Source organism: Megachile rotundata, chromosome 8 (assembly GCF_050947335.1).
Source record: "Megachile rotundata isolate GNS110a chromosome 8, iyMegRotu1, whole genome shotgun sequence".
NCBI lineage: Eukaryota > Metazoa > Arthropoda > Insecta > Hymenoptera > Megachilidae > Megachile > Megachile rotundata.
This window is the reverse complement of record NC_134990.1, coordinates 6,722,310-6,744,262: the sequence shown is the minus strand read 5'-3', so window position 1 is coordinate 6,744,262 and position 21,953 is coordinate 6,722,310. Positions and strand designations below refer to the sequence as shown.

The 21,953-nt window shown below is 30.8% G+C and overlaps 1 protein-coding gene and 1 long non-coding RNA gene across 2 annotated transcripts in view; one reads left to right on the top strand and one right to left on the bottom strand.

Annotated features, from left to right (window-relative positions):
* Positions 1–412: 412 nt before the first annotated feature.
* Positions 413–21,953, bottom strand: part of LOC100880196 (uncharacterized) — a 156,630-nt gene continuing 135,089 nt past the window's right edge. The window contains exon 12 of the mRNA XM_012287992.2: positions 413–839. Within this exon, the coding sequence (XP_012143382.1) occupies positions 824–839 (16 nt within the window). The 3' untranslated portion in view covers positions 413–823. The remainder of the gene's footprint in view (positions 840–21,953) is intronic.
* Positions 16,591–21,131, top strand: LOC143265030 (uncharacterized). The gene is made up of 2 exons (XR_013039100.1): positions 16,591–17,105; positions 20,143–21,131. It is a non-coding gene; the product is annotated as an uncharacterized LOC143265030 (long non-coding RNA).

Below are 21,953 nucleotides of genomic sequence, written 5' to 3'. Positions count from 1 at the left end.
AATAATAATATATTAAATAACATTTAATACCTCTACTATATGCATCTTCAATTAATTTATTAATTTGTTCAATAATAGTTTCAATTAATTGTTGAATTAATATCAAACTGTCTCCAACTATCCTTCATATCAACTCCGCCATTTTTGTTCAATTGGCGGGAACTTTAAAACGAATTTTATATAAAAGTGTCCTTCATACTACACGCTGTTATAAAAATGCAATTATTTAATTATTAAAAAAAAATTGCACAATTGTAAATACAGTTGTCAATTGCAACTTTAAATATTAACGTAATTTTTAAAAAATATACCTACGATTATAAAACAGCGACAGTTAAATATTAATACTAATACTTACGAGATTCACGTCCTGAAAGCAATACGTCAAGGGGAGAAAGAACATCAATCAAGATGGGTATCTATAAATTTATATTCTCTTCATTTTTTAGTTTTAATTGTCACAAATGAAATTGGTACAGTATGCGTGACATAGTTAATCGGAATAAAAGAGTAGTTTCGCTCACCTATCTATTAATAAGAAGATTAGTCGGTTACAAATATGTAAAGTTAAATAGGTTCATTCTATCTTTCGCATTTACATATATTCCATTGTCCTTTAATTTTCATTCGACGCTTATCGTTCCTCACGCGTGACGAGGTCTCGTCACAAGTGTCCCAGTTTCATCATTCGATTTTTCGTTAATTGATCGTCCAGGAAAGTAAATTTAACTGGATGGTTATTTTAACACGACAAACACCATTCCGCTCGCTTTTCCACGTGATATGTTTGTAAAATGAGAACTCTTGAACGTTACGGGGAACATTAAAGCTCGAGACATCTAGAATTTGGTCAAAATAAATCACAGATGACATTTATTTTATCTTATTATTATACTACTTATTAACCCTTTCAATGTCCTCGTTGTTACCGTTTCAAGAAAATTTTTCTGATCCGTTTGATATCGCACGATAATACAAACTTAGCTTGCACGATAATACAAACCGTTTAACTCGCACGATGATACAAACTGTTTACATCTATTGTACGGTGTTTATACAAAATAAGTCTGTGTAATAGTTTTTCATCGCGAGGATTTGCTTAGATTACATGGAAACCTTTATATTTCGACGAAAATGCCCAATGTGATCGAATCGATTAGATATTGCGAGTATGTATATTTAATTGACTACGAAACTACATATCAGGTTGTTGCTTACCTACTGGTCGATTTCGAAACGCAAAATGTCTCACACGATTGTACAACGTAAAATTATTGTAGCAATTTAAAGCTTACGATGAAAATGTCATCAAAGCTTCCATCGATGTTCTTAAGCATATAATTACAGTAAAGCCTCTTTCGAATATACAATATATGATATAAGCGAAAATATTTATAATCCGAGTGAATCTTTTATATCTTTTTGTTCGCTGTCGAAGTTTGCCGAACGTAGGAAAGTAAGCGACGGAAATGTCCGAACGACCGGACGTAAATAAATAGTAACATTTTCCGTGGCACATCTCCACATTCGTGACAATCCTTATGCAAGAATAAAACTTTCCTTTTTCATTCTCTTGATAAGAAACTTTTATCAGCATATTTGTTACATTTTTCTAATTAAAACGAGATCCAACATGACGTAATTCGGAGCACATTTAATTGTTTCAAGAGTTCTGATTCTATCGAGGGTTTACTGTAGTAATTTTCGCGGGAAACGAATGAGAAATGACACTTCGGGTAATTTCGTTGTTCTTCGGTACGACTCGGATAATCACGTGATACGACAGCCGAAATCGTAGATTTCTATGGCCTTTACTTCGAGGATTTTACTCTTGTAAGTTATTACAAGTAAATGTGCCCCAATTACGACGTATTTGGTTTCATTTTAAACAGGAGAATATCATGAATATGATGAGTGAAGTTATACGAGAAAATGTCTGGAAATAGAAAAGTTGCAAGCGGATGAACATTGTAAACAATACAACAGGTTTGATCTCTGCCAATTACAATCATAGCGTCTCTTTGTCACTTATCTTCTCTGCATCCGAAATTTGTCGTCAATTAAACCAGTAAATATAGTACAAATTATATCGTGTTTCGTCTCATTTTAATCAGAAAAATACTGAAAATGCGCTGGTAAAAGGTTGGTAACAAAAAACCGAAAACAAAAATGTTTTATACCTGTATTAGTACAGTTTTACAAAAATTTACGAATATGAATCACGTTACATTTCCTAGTAAGCAAACTTCATGTTTTTATCTTCTCCCATTAAAGAACACAATTTTTTCACTTATATCGAGGCTCTACTGTAGTACAAAACAATTCGTTGTCCGTTAGTGCAAACAATGAACGCCTAAAATAAATTTTATAGCTTTCATAATTAGTTAAAATATGTAGATACATAATGTTGAAAGTTTCCAGAAAGATCTAATTGGTTCTAAAGAAAGATTTAATCAAATATTATTTTAGACAAAGTTAACTTATTTATTATAAAATTGCTGAAGGTTTTGCGAGTAAATAAGACATTTCATGTGCAACAACCTCTTAGTAATAATTGTCACATTAATTAAATTATATTTCTATATATTTATCGAACGTATGAAAGGGTAAAATTTGTTCTCCGGTTGTTTAATTATGTAAGCTTATACGTAATTCTCCTTGATCCAACGAGAAGGACAGAACTTTTCTTATTATACGATTTTATTAAAAATTAATGTTTACGTCGCAAGTCAGTTATTTCTTTTTTTCTTCGTTTAAGGGTGCGTTCAGAGTAAGCGAGAGAATGTTCAGTCCATTCTTATTTTGGTATAAAATTAAATGCAAACAATCAATTACAATTAAAGAGTATACATAAAAAATAGTAAATTTTACTTTTTGTAAACGCAATTGTTTTTTGTTTATGAAAATGGACAATTATGTAAAGGTTAGTGTCAGAGAATTTTGGTGAAATTTACAAGTGTTAATAATTTTTACAAGAAGCAAATTTTGATGTGTGTTCTATTTATAATAAATATTCAATGTTATATAAGAAAAACTTTTCTTAATATTTTTTTCACTTGTCATATTTTTTAATGTTCTAACTTCTTAATTTGATTTTGGTACAATTAAATATATTGTCATATATTTTTATATTGTTTTAAATTATTAATAAATAATATGTGACATTTGTGTTTACTTAATAGAAAATATTTTCTATATACTTCTCTTTGTTTTATTTAATTTTCAGTATACATGTTTTAATTCAAATTTCTTTCTGTATTTATTTTTGAAGAATAAAAGTTAATTTTTGGATTATAGCTGTTATGGATAAATGGAACTATAGTTTCAGTGATCAAAAACAAATGAAGGAACAAGTATTTGTGTTTTTGCTTTACTTTCTAATTTTTCAGTCATAAACAAAAAATAAATATACAAATTTACAAAAACCAGCATTCCTCTGCTTAACTCAAACGCACCATAAAGACAATGTACATACATGACATATATAATTACATGCGATTATATAAATTAACCTATAAGAAATTCGCTTAATTTTTTTAACAGAAAAGTTCGTTCAATAATTTTTCCGATAATCTAATTTTTGTAAAACGTTTCTGTCTCGTGACGAAATTATGGATGGAACCTTGTCCGCCCCTTTTCCACCATAGATCACTAAATAATGGATGGAGAAGTTGCGTAACTAGGCGCAAGTGTCGTTTCGTCGATCAAATGATCGTTTGATGCAGTATTTACTGATTTGCGTTAGATCAACATGATCAAAATTCTAATCTACGTACATGTATATATACAGAGTTTTGCTATGGCCGCTTTAACGCATCGACTGCCATGTGGCCCACCTGTGAACGACGGGCTAACGTTCGTAAATATCGCCGTCCATTTTATGAGAAACTACGTTACACAACCCATTATAAATGACGTTAGCGGATAATTAAACGTCGATAACAGAAACGACTAAATTACATGGAAGTAACGTAACGTTCTTTTAAAATGTCCACCACAGAGTTTAAGGGGTCCGCCACAGAGCTTAAGGCGTCTACCACAACGAACTAGAGACATCTGGTGGTGAAACCGAGAAGTTTAGATTTTTCGTCTCTCGCGAAAGAGGACAGCAATAAGCCGACGATTTTCAAGCAAAGAAATTCTCGCGCTATCTTTTCCGAAGTATTCTTCGCGTAATTACGCGGCCGTCACGGAGTCCAATTTTGCAATTTAGCTCTCAAAATGTTATAAAAATATATTTTCGTTTTTAATAAAATTTTAAGAGTCGAATCGCAAAATCGGGCACCGTAAGCCTCGTAATTATACGAAGAATATTTTGAAGAGGAAAGTACGAGAAAATGTCGCTTCGTTGCTTGAAAATCTTGCGTCGGCGAAATTGTTGCTGTACTTGTCCCCCCACCGTGGAGCAACGCTAGAAAGCGGGGGATCGACGGAGTTTCTCGTATTCCGCCGCATGAGGCCGTCAAAGTCGATTCAGAATTAATCCGTCGCTCTAGAAGATGCGTAGACATTGTTCGAAAGTTGCAGTACATATAATCGTCATAAACTTGTTGTTATGGCTATCTGCCACAGCGGGACTATAAGAAGAAGAAAATAAGTTACTTTGTAGATCGAGTGAAAAATCTCCGGAGAATAAAGCATCATGCGGAATGACCTTGGCGAACTTTTCTTGCGGAAAATTTGCATGGATATTCTTCGAAGCACCCTCGGAACTCTTTCTATGCAAGAAGCAATATGAAGGTCCAGTTTATAGTCTGAACGTGAGAACAAAGGGGGGTGTCCCACTTGGACGCCGACCGATTGGACGGTCCCGAATCGACGCGTTCCAATTCGAAGCGGTGCCGATTAGACGCGTCCCGATTGGACGGTCCCGAATCGACGCGTTCCAATTCGAAGTGGTGCCGATTGGACTGTCCCGAATCGACGCGTTCCAATTCGAAGCGGTGCCGATTGGACCGCGTCCCGAATCGACGCGTTCCAATTCGAAGCGGTGCCGATTGGACGGTCCCGAATCGACGCGTTCCAATTAGAAGCGGTGCCGATTGGACGCGTCCCGATTGGACGGTCCCGAATCGACACGTTTCAATTCGAAGCGGTGCCGATTGGACGCATCCCAATTCGAAGTTGTTACACTAGGTTAGGTTAGGTTCTATGAGCCCTGCTTTGAATTGGAACGCGTCCAATTGGCACCGCTTCGAATTGGAACGCGTCCAATCAGGACCGTCCAATCAGGACCGTCCAATCGGGACGCGTCCAATCGGTCGGCGTTCAAGTGGGCATCACTCAGAACAAAGTAACTTAGTCTCTGCACCGTGGGGCAACGCTAGAGAGTAGGGGAATGACGGAGCTTCTCGTATTTCGCCGCAAGAGGCCTCCACAGTCGATTCTCAATTAGTGCGCCGCTCTAGTAGACACTTGACCACTGTTTGAAAGTTGTAGCAAATATAAACTTGCTATGTATTTGCTACAGGAGAAGAAAATGAATTATTATACAGACTAAAAAATCTCTAAAAGAGAATTTCAATGTCAAGTAAAAGTTAACTCGTCGTTTTTATAAATTCTTAAATTATAATTCCTGGAAAAGAGATGAGTTTAATATGGCAGTCAAAGCGTTAGAACGTATAAATGTATCTCTTCTACTGTTTTTGTTCTTGCAAAAGTTAATTAATTTCGGATTTCTTAAGACTGACCCTCCTGTAAGAGAATATCAACTCTTCTTTACAATATTTGGTCTCTTTGTTTAAAGCTATGGTTGCTGCAGATCGGAGGTAATTGAATTTCGCTTTGCTCGTTACAGGTCTCATGCTGCGATATACTTTCGAATACGTGTATATACGCGTTAATTATTATTTACAAAAGATGGATGCTCGATACTGGTCTTTAGCCGTACAGTTTACACTGTGTGTTTCGTTGTACAAAATTTTAAATACCTTGTGCACCATGAAGTGGTTCAATAATTATAATCATTAATGATTATTTGCAGTTATAAATAATATTTAGAATTAATTAATGTTCATTGTAAGTCACAAATAATATAAAACATAGAATTCTTTTTAAGTGTTCAGTGATTACTGATTGATTCAGAAAATGATTTTTAATAATAGTTAAAATTGAAAAATTTGGTTGTTTAGGGAAAGAATATTGTTTGTAAAAATATCTAGAAAGTAAGTTAGTAAGAAACTTTTTAATTGAGAATCACTTTGAAATTCAAAGTAATAGCTGTAAAAAATACCTTTTTGATAACATTTTTTTTTCAGAAATTAAATAGGTCATGTTAATTTTTTTTTCATAGATTATAAATTAACATTTTAATGTTCATTTGCAAGAATTATAAATGAACTAATTAATATTTTCTTGATCTGTATATTCATGTGCCCATTCCTCACTATACCTGCAATATATCAAGTATTCGATATATCGCATCTAATCATGGCCGGATGAAGATTTCGTGAGGCTCGAGATTATTCCGCAACGATTTGTTCCTAAAATGTTAACACCGAAATATGAACCCAGCTTAAAATGCAGGAACTGGAGTTACAGCTCCATCTAGACCCCACCCTTAATTCACCCTCGCATCCAACGTTTAATTCTTTCTAACTGGAATAATTAGTAATTTCTTTATCAAAGTCTATTTTGGTTTTTGTTAAGTTATCATCTTTTTCTCCTCATTCCTCTAAAAATACAAAAGAGGCGAAAAGAAAATAATTTAGTTAGCACTAGATATTTAGGTGGTCGGTACTGCACGGTAAATGACTTGTGGACAATTTTTCTAGTGCTTAATATAAAAAAAAACTAATGGCTAGCTAAGAGTACTTTAATATTTCATAAATTAATAGTTTATTAATTTCTACCTCATAGTATAATGCGACAAAGTTACTTAATTTTTTTTGGATATATCAATACTAGAAAATAATTTTCCTCGTAGTAAATCAATCTGTAATGAAAGGGAGATAAATTCGTTTTCTAAGAAAATTTCATTTGCTGTATTTGTTTCACTTGATTTAAATTTCCCGCGCATTTATGCAACCAATTCAAAGAGGGCAGGCTTGTCGAATACCAAAAATAGACGACAGAGTGTCATCTCTTGCTTATTTTTTACTTCAGGGTTGAATTGGATTTTAATCTACTTTAAAACATATTTATCCGCCTTTAAACTCTGAAAGTAAGATACATGTCACCAAGTTTGGAAATTTTTCGAACTCTATGAATGTTAATGGACTATATTTTACAGTAATTGGCAATATCTGCTTATTAGAATGTTGAGTAGTTATACCAACTTCGTATTCTTCTCGGTGAGAGACAATAAAAATTTGAATTTTTATGCCTTTTCTGTACGAAGTTTTTATAGAATTTACATATTTTACGGTGAACTTTTCGTAATGACTAGCTGCGACGTTCCTACCTTGAGAATTTCCCAAGATAGTGTACATAATATTTATGTATCGTGGGGTATTTAAATAGAAATACGTAGTTATCTTTGTTATTAGTCATCGTGTAGAAACAATTTACTTAGGATCGAAATTTGCAATGACAGGAATATTTTCAAGGTCATTCTTTTAAAAATTATTAAAACTAATCACAGTTTTATGTAAAATTATGGTACTTCTTATGTAAGTGTTTTTAAAATGTTCTTGTAAATGTGTTGTATTATAATATTGGTTATAATAATATTATAAAATTATGATATTAATATTATAGTGTTATAATATTGTGATTATAATAATTGTTTTAATCAACAATAATATAATATTATTATATTAGTAATACAACAAGATATTGTTAGTTATATTAACAGAATTAATAATATTATAATACAAATTAATTATAACAATATTATAACATCAATATTATAATAAATATAATAATTAGATTAATGATCAAGAAATCAATAATAGGAAAATTTTTTTAATTTTATACAGAATATATTATTCCTAAATTTTGTTAAAATTAAGCATTTAATATTGTTTAACATTTTAACAATTTCTAACAGCAAATTTGCAGTTTTATTGGAAAAAAGAAATACTAATGTATTTTTCAATTTATCTGAAACTGTAGTAAATATTTGTTTCATAATTAAATTTTGCATATTTATTTATGTACAGTTATGTAAATTTATACAAAATAAAATAAATGCAAATAATTTTTTAAAGCTGTATGATATCAATATTATTTTCATTACAAGCATTCTTTTAAGTTTCATGTAAGATTATTAGTAATAACAAAAATAATTATCTTGACATTTCCATCTAAATACCCTACTTTGCACATTGAAAACATAAGCATATTCATTTTAACGACCTTTGTGTTCAATGAATGACTATTAAAATTAATAAATTTTGAATTCTAACAAATTTGATTTATAAAGAAAATTATGAGCAGGAAGTTTATGAACAAGTTCTCTACTTTGTGTATTTTATCTACAGTTTCCAATATCTGTGAAATATAAGAAATTATAGAAATATAAAGTACATATAATTTCACATAAATTATTATCATTTACAGAATAAACTCATACTTTTAATTTAAAAGTTATCATTGTATTTAATCATTGTATATATAGTATCATTAAAAGTTATCATTATATTAAAAAAAAAGAAATTATAATAAATGTTATTAATGTTGTAACAAGAATTTTTGTAGTGGAGTGAGAAAGTTCAGAAAATTTTATAACTGTCAAACCCAGTCCAAGACCCATCTAGTTATACCAATAAGTGTTATAGACCACAGACTATAGAACATCAAAGATTGAAGGCAGTTAGTCTGAAACCGTATAGTACCTTACTATGTATGTACAATATAAGTATATATATAAGTTACGCTCGTGTCAGATCAATGAGCAAAACAACGAGAATATACGAGAATCATCGCAGTGATCGCGTAAGTGCTTAAGCATACATTATTAAGGGGTCTGAAGGTGTAACGGACCGACTCGGACTTTGGAGACCTCTTGCGGCGAAATACGAGAAACTCCGTCGATCCTCGTCTCTCTAGCGTTGCTCCACGATGGGGGGACAAGTACAGCAACAATTTCGCCGACGCAAGATTTTCAAGCAACAAAGCGACATTTTCTCGTACTTTCCTCTTCAAAATATTCTTCGTATAATTACGCGGCTCACGGTGCCCGATTTTGCAATTCGACTCTTAAAATTTTATTAAAAACGAAAATATATTTTTATAACATTTTGAGAGCCGAATCGCAAAATCGGGCTCCGTGACGGCCGCGTAATTACGCGAAGAATACTTCGGAGAAGAAAGCGCGAGAAAATATCGCTTCTTCGTTTGAGTGTCGACGAAATTGTTGCTGTCTTTTTTCGCGGGAGAGACGAGAAACTGGAGCTTCTCAGTTTCGTCACCAGATGACGCTAGTTAGGTATGGACCTATTTTGCTGTGCTATAACGTGTCATCTATAGATCGCATGACGTGAAGTATCTACTTTAGGTCCGATTAAAATACGTGCGACAGAATTCCTGATCGGACATTTGCATATGCTTTAGTAAGATGCGTTATGAAGCATCGTGATGCTATAATAGTTTATTTTGACACTGAAATTAATGTAATCGAAAGTGGATAACGAGCTTTAATCCTCTGGTGCGATGTTTGAGTTACTAGGTGATTAGAGTGTATGAAGATGTAAAATGTAAATTGTGTAAAGTGAGGAAATTATCTTGCATGCCAATGTGTTCTAAATTTTGCAAGAAAATTAAATAAATTAATTTTTCATAATACTTGTTATTAGAACTTATTACATAAATAAGTATTGTATACTTAATAAGTGTTATATACTAATATTTATTTATTACAATAAATAAACTAATACTTATTTATTATAATAAATAAATAATTATATTATAATAAATAAATAAGTATTTATAAGTAACTAAAAATAGTTACTTTCAAAATTATATTAGCTATAATATATTGTAAGAACAATTTCTGATTAAGGATAAGTTTCACTCAGGGCCAGTTTTAGTCTCAACAAGTTATATATATTGCTTTTAGGGGTATGCAACTAATTTAAAAATTTTCAAATATTCAAACTTTAATTTTCTTTTAACTTTTAAATTTTTAGATTTAGACATTTTTTAGTTCTATAATTCTTGAGCTCTTAAACTTCCAAACTTCGAAATTCTTGAATACTCAAATTTAATTCTATGAATTAAAAATTTTCAAGTTTTCAAATCAATAAGTTTTCAAAGTTAAAATTTTCAAGTTGTTCAATTTAAAAAATTTAAAGTTTTCTTATTTTCAAATCCTCAAATTTTTAGACTCTCAAATTTGTAAATTTTCAAATCCATAAAATTTGAAATTTTCAAAACTTCAAATTTTCCAAACCTTAAATCCTTAAATTTTCAGGTGATCAAATTCTCAAGTATTCAAATTTCAAATTCACAAATCTCCAAATTTTTAAATTACAAATCCACAAAAACTAAAATTCTCAAATACTCAAATTTTATAATTTAAAGATTTCTAAATCCTCAAATTTTATAATTTAAAGATTTCTAAATCCTCAAATCTTCCAACACCTAAATCTTTCAATTTGCAAGTTTTCAAATCCCTAAATTCCAAAATTAAAAAATTGTAAAATCCGCAAATCGAAATTCGATATTTTGATAAAAAGACAGTAACAAAATGTTGCAAAAAAAAATTTGAAGCCAGAAACCAGTCAAATTGGCTGGTAATTTTAGCGTTAACACTTTTATGTAATATGTGATTGCATTTTATCGTTCGATTCCTAAAGTAATTTGAAATTAACTCTTAATGTTCACACTGGGGTATGAAACGACCCCAGCCAATTTAGCTTCAATGTTATCCACATTATATCCTGAAAATCTGAATGAATGCCTTCCTTGAAACCCTGGTATTTTTACTAATTTTTTCCTCAAACTCAAGAGTGTTAATTAAAATTAGATATTAACATTAAAACCGGAAGAAGTTTTGAATTTTTCTATGAAAACCGCCATTCTATGAATTTTTTCACGTTTCTGAATTTTTGTTCATATTTCACGTTCAAATAAATTGAAACCATCTGCGAAATGTATTAAAACAACTTCTGAAGATTATTTATAATTTTTTCAAGTTAAAATAGTGAGTAGATTTGTAAAAAACATTTTCAGTGTCTGGGCTCTTAAATGTCCTTGTGTGCCAGGTATGTTATTCTTGCGAAATGTGACCGTTAATCTCTTAGACACGACGCGTTACTATAATGGCTTCCGCGAATACCATCTCTGTACAGTCCACTATAGTGGCTTTCGCGAATGTCACCGTAGATTACATAGCTTCACTACAGTGGCTCACTCTACTGACTTACTCGTTCACCGTTTCAATCAAATGATCGTTTTCACATATTTTAATTCGCACTTTTTTCACCACGTTTTATAAGAGTATTAACAAGTCCCACAAAAGTAAATTACATGTAAATAAAAGGTAACGCCAAGTTTAGGCACCATGGAGCACCTCTTTGCACTAAAACACGATATTGGAGACATTTGCAAATTACATATTTTGTGAATTTTCTAAAAAAGTAAATTATCAAAGTTAAAGTATATGTATCATATCTTTGGGAAAAATTATAATTTAATCATCAAAAACTTCATTCCAATATACTCGCGTAGAGAACAGCATTGTCCGTCACGCATAGTAGTGCTGTATCATTTACGCGTCATTCGCGTCGAATTCTGCCGTACAGAGAAGCAGCGCCGCGTGAAGTTACGCCGTGCCTAAGAGGTTAACTAGCACAGAAAGTTTGCTACTGCAGATTAGTATACTTGATCGCTATAACGGTAACGCGTAACGTGAAGTTCGTGCGCTTCAAGGGAACTTCCTTTCGTGATAGGCAGATGTCACATTTTTACCATAACGAGTACAGCGAAAAGTACTCGATGTTCAGTATTTTCAATTAAAATAAGCACACATTGTAGTGCTGTTTACGCTTAATTCGATTCGAACTCTGCCGTATAAGTAGCGCCACATAAAGGTTAACCTAAGGGGTTAAGTATATGAAAAAAAGAAAACTCTGCAAGTACGTAGCAATGTAAGGATATAGAAAGGTAAAGTTCGACCTAAGAGATTTAAGAGTTTATAAATATTCGAGATGTTATAAGCAGGTCATGCACTTATAAAATTTGATCGAGTAGCAAGCGAAGAAGTGCCGCTTATTCAAGTAGATAAAAGGTGACATGCTAAACAGAAAAATGTAGCGGCAACGATAAAATTAATCGATTCTATGAACGTGGTATCGCTTCCTCACTTCTTCATTTGCTTCGTTTTAAAAGCGATAATAAAGTTAGATAAAATGCAATATAGGAAGAGATCAAAGCCACCACAGAATGAGTAAAAAATTTCTATAAAATGAATAAAAATTGGTGCCTGTGCAGAAATCAATGGATATTTCTTTATTGAGCTTTGACAATTATTTGGTCCCAAAAATTTTAAGGTGTAGATACTTTTACGGAGAGAATTAAATTGTGTTAATATTAAGTACTTCTGATAATTTATAGAATTATTTGAATTAAATTTTGTGGGGTGTTTCATATGTTGTGGTATAAGGGTGGGTAAATTTACAAGAAAAAATAAGTTTATATAATTCTAGATTTTAGTATGATAGATAAAATATATAGATGTATATAAATGCTAAAATATATATTTTTAAATAATAAAATATGTATGCATTTTATGTGGTAAAATATACATGGCATTATGAAATGACAAAATATATTTTAAGTAATAAAATATGTATATATTTTTGCATGATAAAATATATATTTTTACATAATAAAATCTGTGTGCATTTTTGTATGACAAAATATATATTTTTACATAATAAAATATGTATGCATTTTTGTATAACAAAATATATATTCATAAATAATAAAATATATATGCATTTTTATATAACAAAATATGCATTTTTAAATAATAAAGTATTTGTGTAGTTTCATTAATAAAATATATATGTCTGTAAATAACAAGTCATATAAGTATTCTTAAGTGATGAGGTATACATATTTTTAATAAATGCATAAAAAGTGTATGACTCTGTACTGATTTAATTGAATTATTAGAAAACGTGCAATTTAAAATAAAGTAAAAAGAGTGTATGAATTTTCATTTGTTTAGTTTCAGAAAATAATGAAGATACTACACAAAGTGTAATTTTTAATTAATAATTTTTTGCTTTGCATTCTTATAAAAATTAAAAATCAATTTACCTACAAAAAAAAAACAGAAGAATTTAAGGATCAATATTTTGTGCAAATATATTTTTGTATCAACAAAAAGTAATTATTTTTAAATTTTTTAGATATGCAATAAAAAAGCTTTTTACCTTGAACTTTATAAAAAATGATTGAAATATTATAACAAAATTAATATAAAAAATTATCAAATTTTGTCTATAAACAATTTTATAAAAAATTGCCATATTTTTTAAAACAGTATAAATGAACACAAAAACATCTTATAGTATTTTTTTCACTTATTTTATTCCTGTAGATTTACCTTTTCACTTATATCAAATCACACTATAAATAAAATTCAAATGCAACTGCAAGTTTAAACAATTAATTAACTCAACTGTAACAAACGCAACTATAAATGTTTTTAACCTAAAAAGGGATTTTATTAAACCTCATGACATTTAACCAAATTCAAAGAGCAATGCTCGCAACTGAAAATGAACAAATTCCTTCTACTCATCCGCGCAGAAAATTCGTTAGAGCGAGGAAATCATGGCCCCTTTATTTACCGTATTGATTGGTCCAGAAATGTGTTCGATAACGTACTCGAATCAGGTTTTACTATTAAACTAGTTGACAAGCTCTTGATTGTTCGATGTTCGAGATAGTACGGGCAAGTAAGTACTCGAATCTGTCGCACATATTTCATGATCTATTGTTCCCGTGTAATAATGAAGTCTGACAACCGATAATGATCGTGCAAACTCCGAAGTCTTCGTTTTCACGATATTTTTACTGTGGGGTCACAGATATCGATCATTATAAAAACTTCAAACGTCGATATTAACCCCTTGCGAAAGGCGATTTCAATTTCAGAAACTTGTATGAGAAATTTGAAGAAAATGAAGACTTGCCCTTTAACTACCTCAACTTCCCTACCCCAGTGCACATAATTCTCGAGTATCCCTTCACGTCATTAAATAAGCGTTTCAGGTGAGTGAAGTGAGTAAATTTAACGTTTAGATTTTCAAATATAAAAATTTAGAAATTGATGAATCTTAAAATTTGATACTTGAAAAATTTAATAGTTACGCAATTATTTTTTAGAAATTAAAAAATTCAGAAATTCGTACATCTGAAAATCCAGAAATCTGTGACTGACAAATTTTCACATCAAGAAATTGACAAATTATTAATGATCCGGACGTACATATTTTAAAAGATTAATTACCTACCACTTACTTCCCTGTTTTCCCACAGTGCACATAATTCTCAAGTAACCCTTCGCGTCATTAAATAAACATTTCAGGTGGGTAAGGGAGTTTTTGGTCGAAGAAAATCAAGGCCTTGATGCCCTCATAGACTACCTCAGCTTCAGGTTACAAATAGTGAGACACGAACAATATCTTCTAGAATCGCACGCCAATTCGGAGGAAAAATTACAAGCCAGTAACAATCTAACAAAACATATTCTGATCCATACAACATTTACTTCTTTCAGATTCACGTCGTTTATGCAAATTAATCCTTTGCACTCGAGAGGCGAACTTGCACTTGGTCCAACGCAGCAACTCGAGAGGTGACCGAGAGCCACCGTTTCGTATCTCGAATTAGTCCCTAATCGGGAATTAGACTCCGACTTTGACGTTACTCCGAACATGACAGTCGTGTCAACAGGGATATTGCTTTCAAAGCTTTCGTAAAAGTTTGCTTTTAACTGAATGTAAAAACTTTGGTCGACCAACCGAGGGAAGATTTTCACCAGACTCGTGATTGAGCTTTTACTTTGACCACTAGTTTCGATGAAATTCGATCGAATGGGAAGCTACATGTTATTCTAACGGAAGATAGGAAGGCAAGGTTTGTTCTCGACGAAAACATCCCGGCGAAAGACGTCGAACATTTTAACGCGATACTTACACCAACAAGCTGAGAATGTCGATTGTTTTATAAAATGCTTTACGAAGAAAAGATGCAGGGCTTAGTATTTAACAGATTTTCTCCTTTTCGATGTGAGGATACAAATATTGAAATACAGTGGTTTTAGATGGTACTTTGAAGGTGGAGTCATTATAAGTTAGCTGGGAGTTTATCGAGTACTTGGAAAGTCGAGTTGCTGATTTGTTCGAGAGGAGGTCTCGAGTGTAGAGAGTTAACTAAGCTTGTAGACTGCTTTTAATAAGTCACATAAATCATTAATCGCAATTTTAATTTGTTAATGTAATGATAATTATTTTTAACTGCTATAAAGATTTAAAAAAAAATAAAATTTTGAGAAGGTTGGAAATTTGTTCATTTACTATTGAGTATGTACATTAGTACATACGGGGTATTAAATTATATGTTAATGGTTATTATAGTGTTTGCTTATGTATCTCAATTTGTAAATGAAAGTTGCTGTAAAATTGACTTTGACCTTGACCTTGAAATTTAAGGTCAAACTACTTTGTCGTTGTATCGTGTAGTTACTCGCCGAGGGGATAAAGTCTCAAAGAAACTGTGGGTAGAAACTCAACTACTTTCTTAAAAAATGATGTTAAAGTTTCGTTACTAATAACTCTCAGTGGGATGATAATGAAAGTTCAATCGTAAATGAGATTCTGCATAAAAAAAAATAAGTAAAAAGTTTGATATTCAAAACTATAATCTTGAAAAAATGTGCGAAGTCGTGCAGTACCGACTGTTCCATGACATCATCATAAAAATCAAATAAGAGGAGAAACTAATTTGTAATATTTATTTGAGAATAATAAATAATTTGTTCCATGCTAAATATGAACGTACCGTTAGCGTCTGATAAGTTGGCAGCTGGATATATTGCGGATTCTATTGGTTCGCGTGCCAACTTACTCGATGTACACAGTACACCTTCGAAATCTGGGAATTTCAGTAACACTGATGTAAAAACTGTGGCCCCGGAATATGTTACGCGTAACTATAATAGTGATCCTCAAGAAAGTGATAGAAAAATTCGCCGTATTGATCTAAATCGGACATGTTTGATGGCGGGAAAATTCAAATCGAAGTATTATGAAATAACGAAACAGATATTCTTGTCGATTTAATATGATAAATTAAAATTTAATTTATTATTGTAACAGTTTTATGATAAAACATGTATATTATATTAAAATATTCTTTTTACTTTACTTGAATTAATGTATGACCTCTACTTTTATGAAATAAAATTTGAAACAATAATAATTGTTTTGTGTATTAAAATGAATACAACAATGATACGTTAAGTATTGATCTTTGTTTATTTATTTTGTTATTTTAGTGAACAAATTCATTTTTATATGAATATAATTAAAATTAACATAATAAAGACTGAAATTAATTCTGTGAAATTTTATATTAAATCAATAAAACTATTTATTTCAGTTTACTATAAAAATTCATCTTTAAGTAAATATTAAAATTAAAATGAGAAGAATAGATAAAATTGTAACAAATTAAATTATAATATTTCATGTTAAATCAATAAGAATATCTGTCTTGTTATTTTATCAGAAAAATAATTTTGGTAAAAACAGATTTGAATTTTCGAGCCACTTGACGTCACTACCGCCCATGTTCGTGTAACAATCTCGCCGCTCTTCCAGTGTAGATCAGTATGGCGACCAGTGAAAAACGCGGTCACGTTTCCCTATCACGATCCTTCTTTAAGGATTACTAAACTATATTTACTCATTTGTTTATGTAAAATACAATCAACTAATATTTGATCGGTCCCGTAAAATTCTGTGTTGAAATTGTGTTCAATCGAGCTGCATCGAGATAATGAAAAAGCACTCGTAAAATATGTCACCGCATACCGATATCTGGCGCGTTGTATCGCGTTCAAACAGTTTCACATCGATTGCCAGTTAACAATGCCTCAGAAGCACGAAAAATAAAATAAAATAATCGGAACATCGGTCGGACAGGTATCAATACATCACTTGAAATATTTGCTATTATATCGCTGAACCGTTTACGGTGGAATAAATATCGGTATATCGCATGCGAATCAACATTCAAAGTTATTGAGGATAATAGAGCTATAACCAATTCGGTGGTGAATATTTACGAACGTTTTGTGCCAAAAGTGGTGAAAGTGAAAATGTGTAGATATGTTGAAATAATTTCTCTATTAAACTTTTTCGAAGATGATAAAAATATGCAAGTGATCTCTAGGTTATGATTTAGTACGATGTATAATACATTCTGTAGAATATACAATAGTAAACTACGTAGTACATTATGTAGAATATAATAGATTACATATTAAATTCTATACAATATAATAGAATATACATTTTATAGAATATAAAAGACTATACAATACATCGTATAGAACATAATAGATCATATAATACATTCTATAGAACATAACAGGTTATGTAATACGTTCTATACAATATAATAGGTTATATAATATATTCTATAAAACATAACAGAATATATAATTCTGTAGAATATAATACACAATATAATACACTATTCGTTCTGTAGAACATAATAGATTAAACACATAATACAAAATATGTTTATCTCTGGACACTTCTGTACAAAACACATTAAAAAGACACTAACCTATAAGAAGACAGAAATCCAATATGGCGTGTGTACGCTACACGAATTGCCGCGAATTTTAAATTACGGGAACAATTAATTTCTTTTTTATAAATACTCTACTATTATAAATGCTGAAAAATGACGATTTTACGCTCATAATCATGTTCATGGTTTCTGTTTTCTTAAATTTTGTATAAAGAATTACAGTAGTGTTTAAATATATCATAAGTATGTAAAAACAAGTACATGTTCTATTTAAGGAATTTATTAATTTAGGTTATGTAATAAAAGTTAATGGTGCTTTAATGAGAATGGTGGGTAATCAATATTTTAAGGTACTTAATAGTTATTGAAAATTATTGTGTTAACGCTATTTGTTCAATGTGAAATTTGGAATTTTTAAATTTAGAAATTTGTGAACTTAAAAATTTGAAATTGGGAATTTGAATATTTAGCAATTTGAGCACTTGGGTTTCTGGAAACTTGTATCTGGAAACTTGAGAAATTAGGGAATTGAGAAATTGACTAAGTTTCCATCGAGGGTTCAAATCGGGTCAGAGTCGGGTTAGAGTCGGGTTAGAGTCGGGTTTGAGTCGCGGATTGGAGTTGCGGCAGGGTTGAACATTACCAACTGCACAAAGTCAACTACCATATTCTGACATGTAAAGCTGAGCAATATTAATTTTAGAATATCAAAATAACATACAAAAATTATTTCTCAGATTACAAGATCACCGACAAAAAGTAATAATAACCTCTTCTACACCGATTAATACAGCACGTGATACACAATGCAATTTGGATTTGTTATGTTGGTAACACGATCTCGACTCTTGTCGTTTCCACCTCAATTGAACGCTACCCTAAAATTTTGTAGAGTAGAGTTCAACTAAAACTTTGGTGTTTCCACCGTAAAAGCGCTCACCTCAACCCGACTCTGACCCGATTTGAACCCTCGATGGAAACTTAGTCATTGAGAAATTGAGAAATTAATAAATTGAGAAATTTAGAAATTGAGAAATTTAAAAATTGAGAAACTATAAAACTGACATTTGTGAACTTAAAAATTTGAAAACTAAAAATTTGTAAATTGGGAAATGGGGAATTTTGTGATTTAAAACTTGAGAATATAAAAACTTAAAAATTAGAAAAATGAATCCCTGTAAAAGTGCAGATTTGCAAATATATAAGTTTAAAAAATCAGAAAATTAGTAAGATAAAAATTATTTAACATGGTCCTATAACCTCCATAACCACTTTTGGCAGCCATTTTGTTCTAAAATAAATTTTTCATCACCACCGAACTGTTTAAGTAAAACCATGCAGAACATTCAATCATCTGAATTGACAATTTACGATGACAACTTTGTTTCACCACTTTGCAAGTCCATTGCAATAATTGGTTTAACTCCTTGCCCTGTGAAATGTCGAATCACGTTTCCAGTACCGTACTTATAGCTAAACAAGCAAGGGGGCATTGCCCTGCGCTCTGTGCCCTGGAATTATATATTTTTGCATTTTATAGAAATTGTGAAAATCACTTAAAAATTCCACACTACCCAATTAATTAACTATGCGAATTATAATTATATATATTATTCGAATTATGCAATATAATTTAATTAAATTTAAGATCAATGTTGACAATATTTAGTTAATAAAATAGTTAATAAAGTTTTGAAAAATTGATAATTTATTAAAAATGAAGATGTACAAGTATAAATTGTGAAGTTAAGATTTCTATTTTTGTCCTGGGCACTTTGTATCTAAGTGACGGCACTGAGTATTCGCATTTCAAGGTCTAAACCAGTGATGAGCAGATCAAGTGTCTGCAATAATATTCCAAGGAAATGGGAAGCATTATCTTCCCATTTCTGATAATAGGTTGAATGCAGCTTATATACAATAGGCTACAGTAGAATATCGTTATATTGCCACCATTTATACTGTTACTCGAGTACATTGCTTTCTTATATTGTCTTTTATATATGTCCGTGATTTATGTAGTCAATCACTGTGTATTAACAGAAATATAGATTTAAATATTTCAAGATTATAAATTTGTAAATTATCAAGTTTAATAAATTTTTAATTCAGAAAATTTATGCATTTTCGAACTTTTCCATTTTATAGGTTACATATTTAGGCATTTTTTAGTCTCTAGTTTTTTAATTTTTGAACTATTGAATTCAAATTTTGTAAATTTTTAAATTTCTAAATTTGCAATTTATAATACACTGCAGTGAACCTTTTTATATAATAACAATTACATAATTTTGTACTTTTACTTGCTAGCGGCAATATAACGAGAGTCTTCTTCATCTGTACATACTTGTCACTGCACCTCAATAGGTACATCCCTGTTTCGCATTCTCATGGACTCGCAATCATTTTTGACTATTTCAGTCCGATAAAATAAAATGCAATAAAACAAATGTAAACGCGAATAACTTTTCAATTGAAACTCAAATAGCAATTAAGCACTTTTAACGCTTTCGAACAAAAAATGGTATTTTATTCAGAACTAAATCCATAAACTAATTTCAAACTGCTCCATTATACAATTTGAAAAATTCGATTAAAAAAGCAATATAAACCGGAATATGCCAAACTCTAATTTCAGGGTTGTGTTCAACGTTGTACAAACCAGGTACGTGCCTAGATCGCCCTAAAAGTGACCATTTTAAGCATTGTCTTTAAGTTCATGTCTTTAAGATAATTTAAGATATTCACGTATTAAGTTTAAATGTAAAATTCAAAAAATTAAAATTGGTGTCATAAAATAATTTGAATCCACATCTTCATTTTCCAGTGTTATTTTACATCATTTTATAACCTCAAACTATCATAATATAAATGAACGTAACTCTACATATTGTACCTCTTTCAACGAAACATCACCTTCATTCTCTTTACTAAAATATTACCCTCATCTCAGAAAGAGTCTTAATTTTTCTAGAGCTCCAACTCTAGACAAAAGAGTAGGTACAAGGCACTCTGACAAATAAATAACTTTTAGAGAGAGGCAAAATAATACAAGGAATTTAAATGGTCATGAAAAATGAAATGCGGTGAAGACATAATTTTAACGCGGTATTGCGCATGCGCATAGTGACAAGTATGGCGGTCGGTAATGCTTGATACCTGCACGTTCATCTGTCATTTATTTGTAACTAATTTAGAAGAAAAACTTTGTTTTTTATTTATAATTTGTAATAAATACGAATAAATATTTTTATTTCTTCCTTCCTGTAACACATTTACCGGTAATTTGTAATAAATATTTTATCATTTCTCTGTAACATATAAATATGTATTTTATTGCAATAAATAGTTCATTTCTTTACACGTTATTTGTAATAATCATTTCTGTAGAATATATTCTTTAAATATTTTCTTAGAGTAATCATTTTAGTACATGCCTTCTTGTTTTCAACATTTCAAGGTCGCAAAATCGATGTAAATATTTCGAAGATCATAACAGTGTCTCGAGTAGCTCCGACATTGACCGAAGTTTACCGAACGTACAAAAGACGGACAACGGAAACGTTCGAACGACCGAACGTAAACAGTAATATATTCGATCAATTTTAACGCAAGAATAAAATCTTTTTATTTCTGTTTTGTTATTATGAAACTTTTACCTACATATTTGTGACAATTTCCCGATTAAAACGAGACTAAACACGACGTAATTCAGAACATATTTACTTGTATTTTAAATATTTTATTCATGTAGTTCAGAATCTTTCGGTTCTAAACTTCTGTTCACATCGGGTAGTTCCGACGTTAACCGAAGTTTGACGAATGCAAAAAAGAATAGCAAACGACGGAAAGGTTCGAAGGTAAACAACAAACAGTAACATATCCGTAGGCAATTCTAATACAAAAATAAACCCTTTTCAATGGGGTAAAAGTCACAAATATATTGGAAAAGTGTATAAAAAAAGGGACTAAAAATAAACGTTACCAGCATGTTAGCACTGTAAACAATACAGTAGGCTTTTGACCTTTGTCGACTGGTACAATCTCAGCGTCCTTTTCGTAGTTATTCACCATCTTTTTCTGCGTTCTTAACTTATTGATAATGAAACCAATATAAATAATAATTATAAAATATAGTAAATATAGTAAATCTGGTGCAAATTATATAGTGTCTGGTATCATTTTAATTGGAAAAATATCAGAAATCTGTTGGTAGAAATTTTATAACAAAA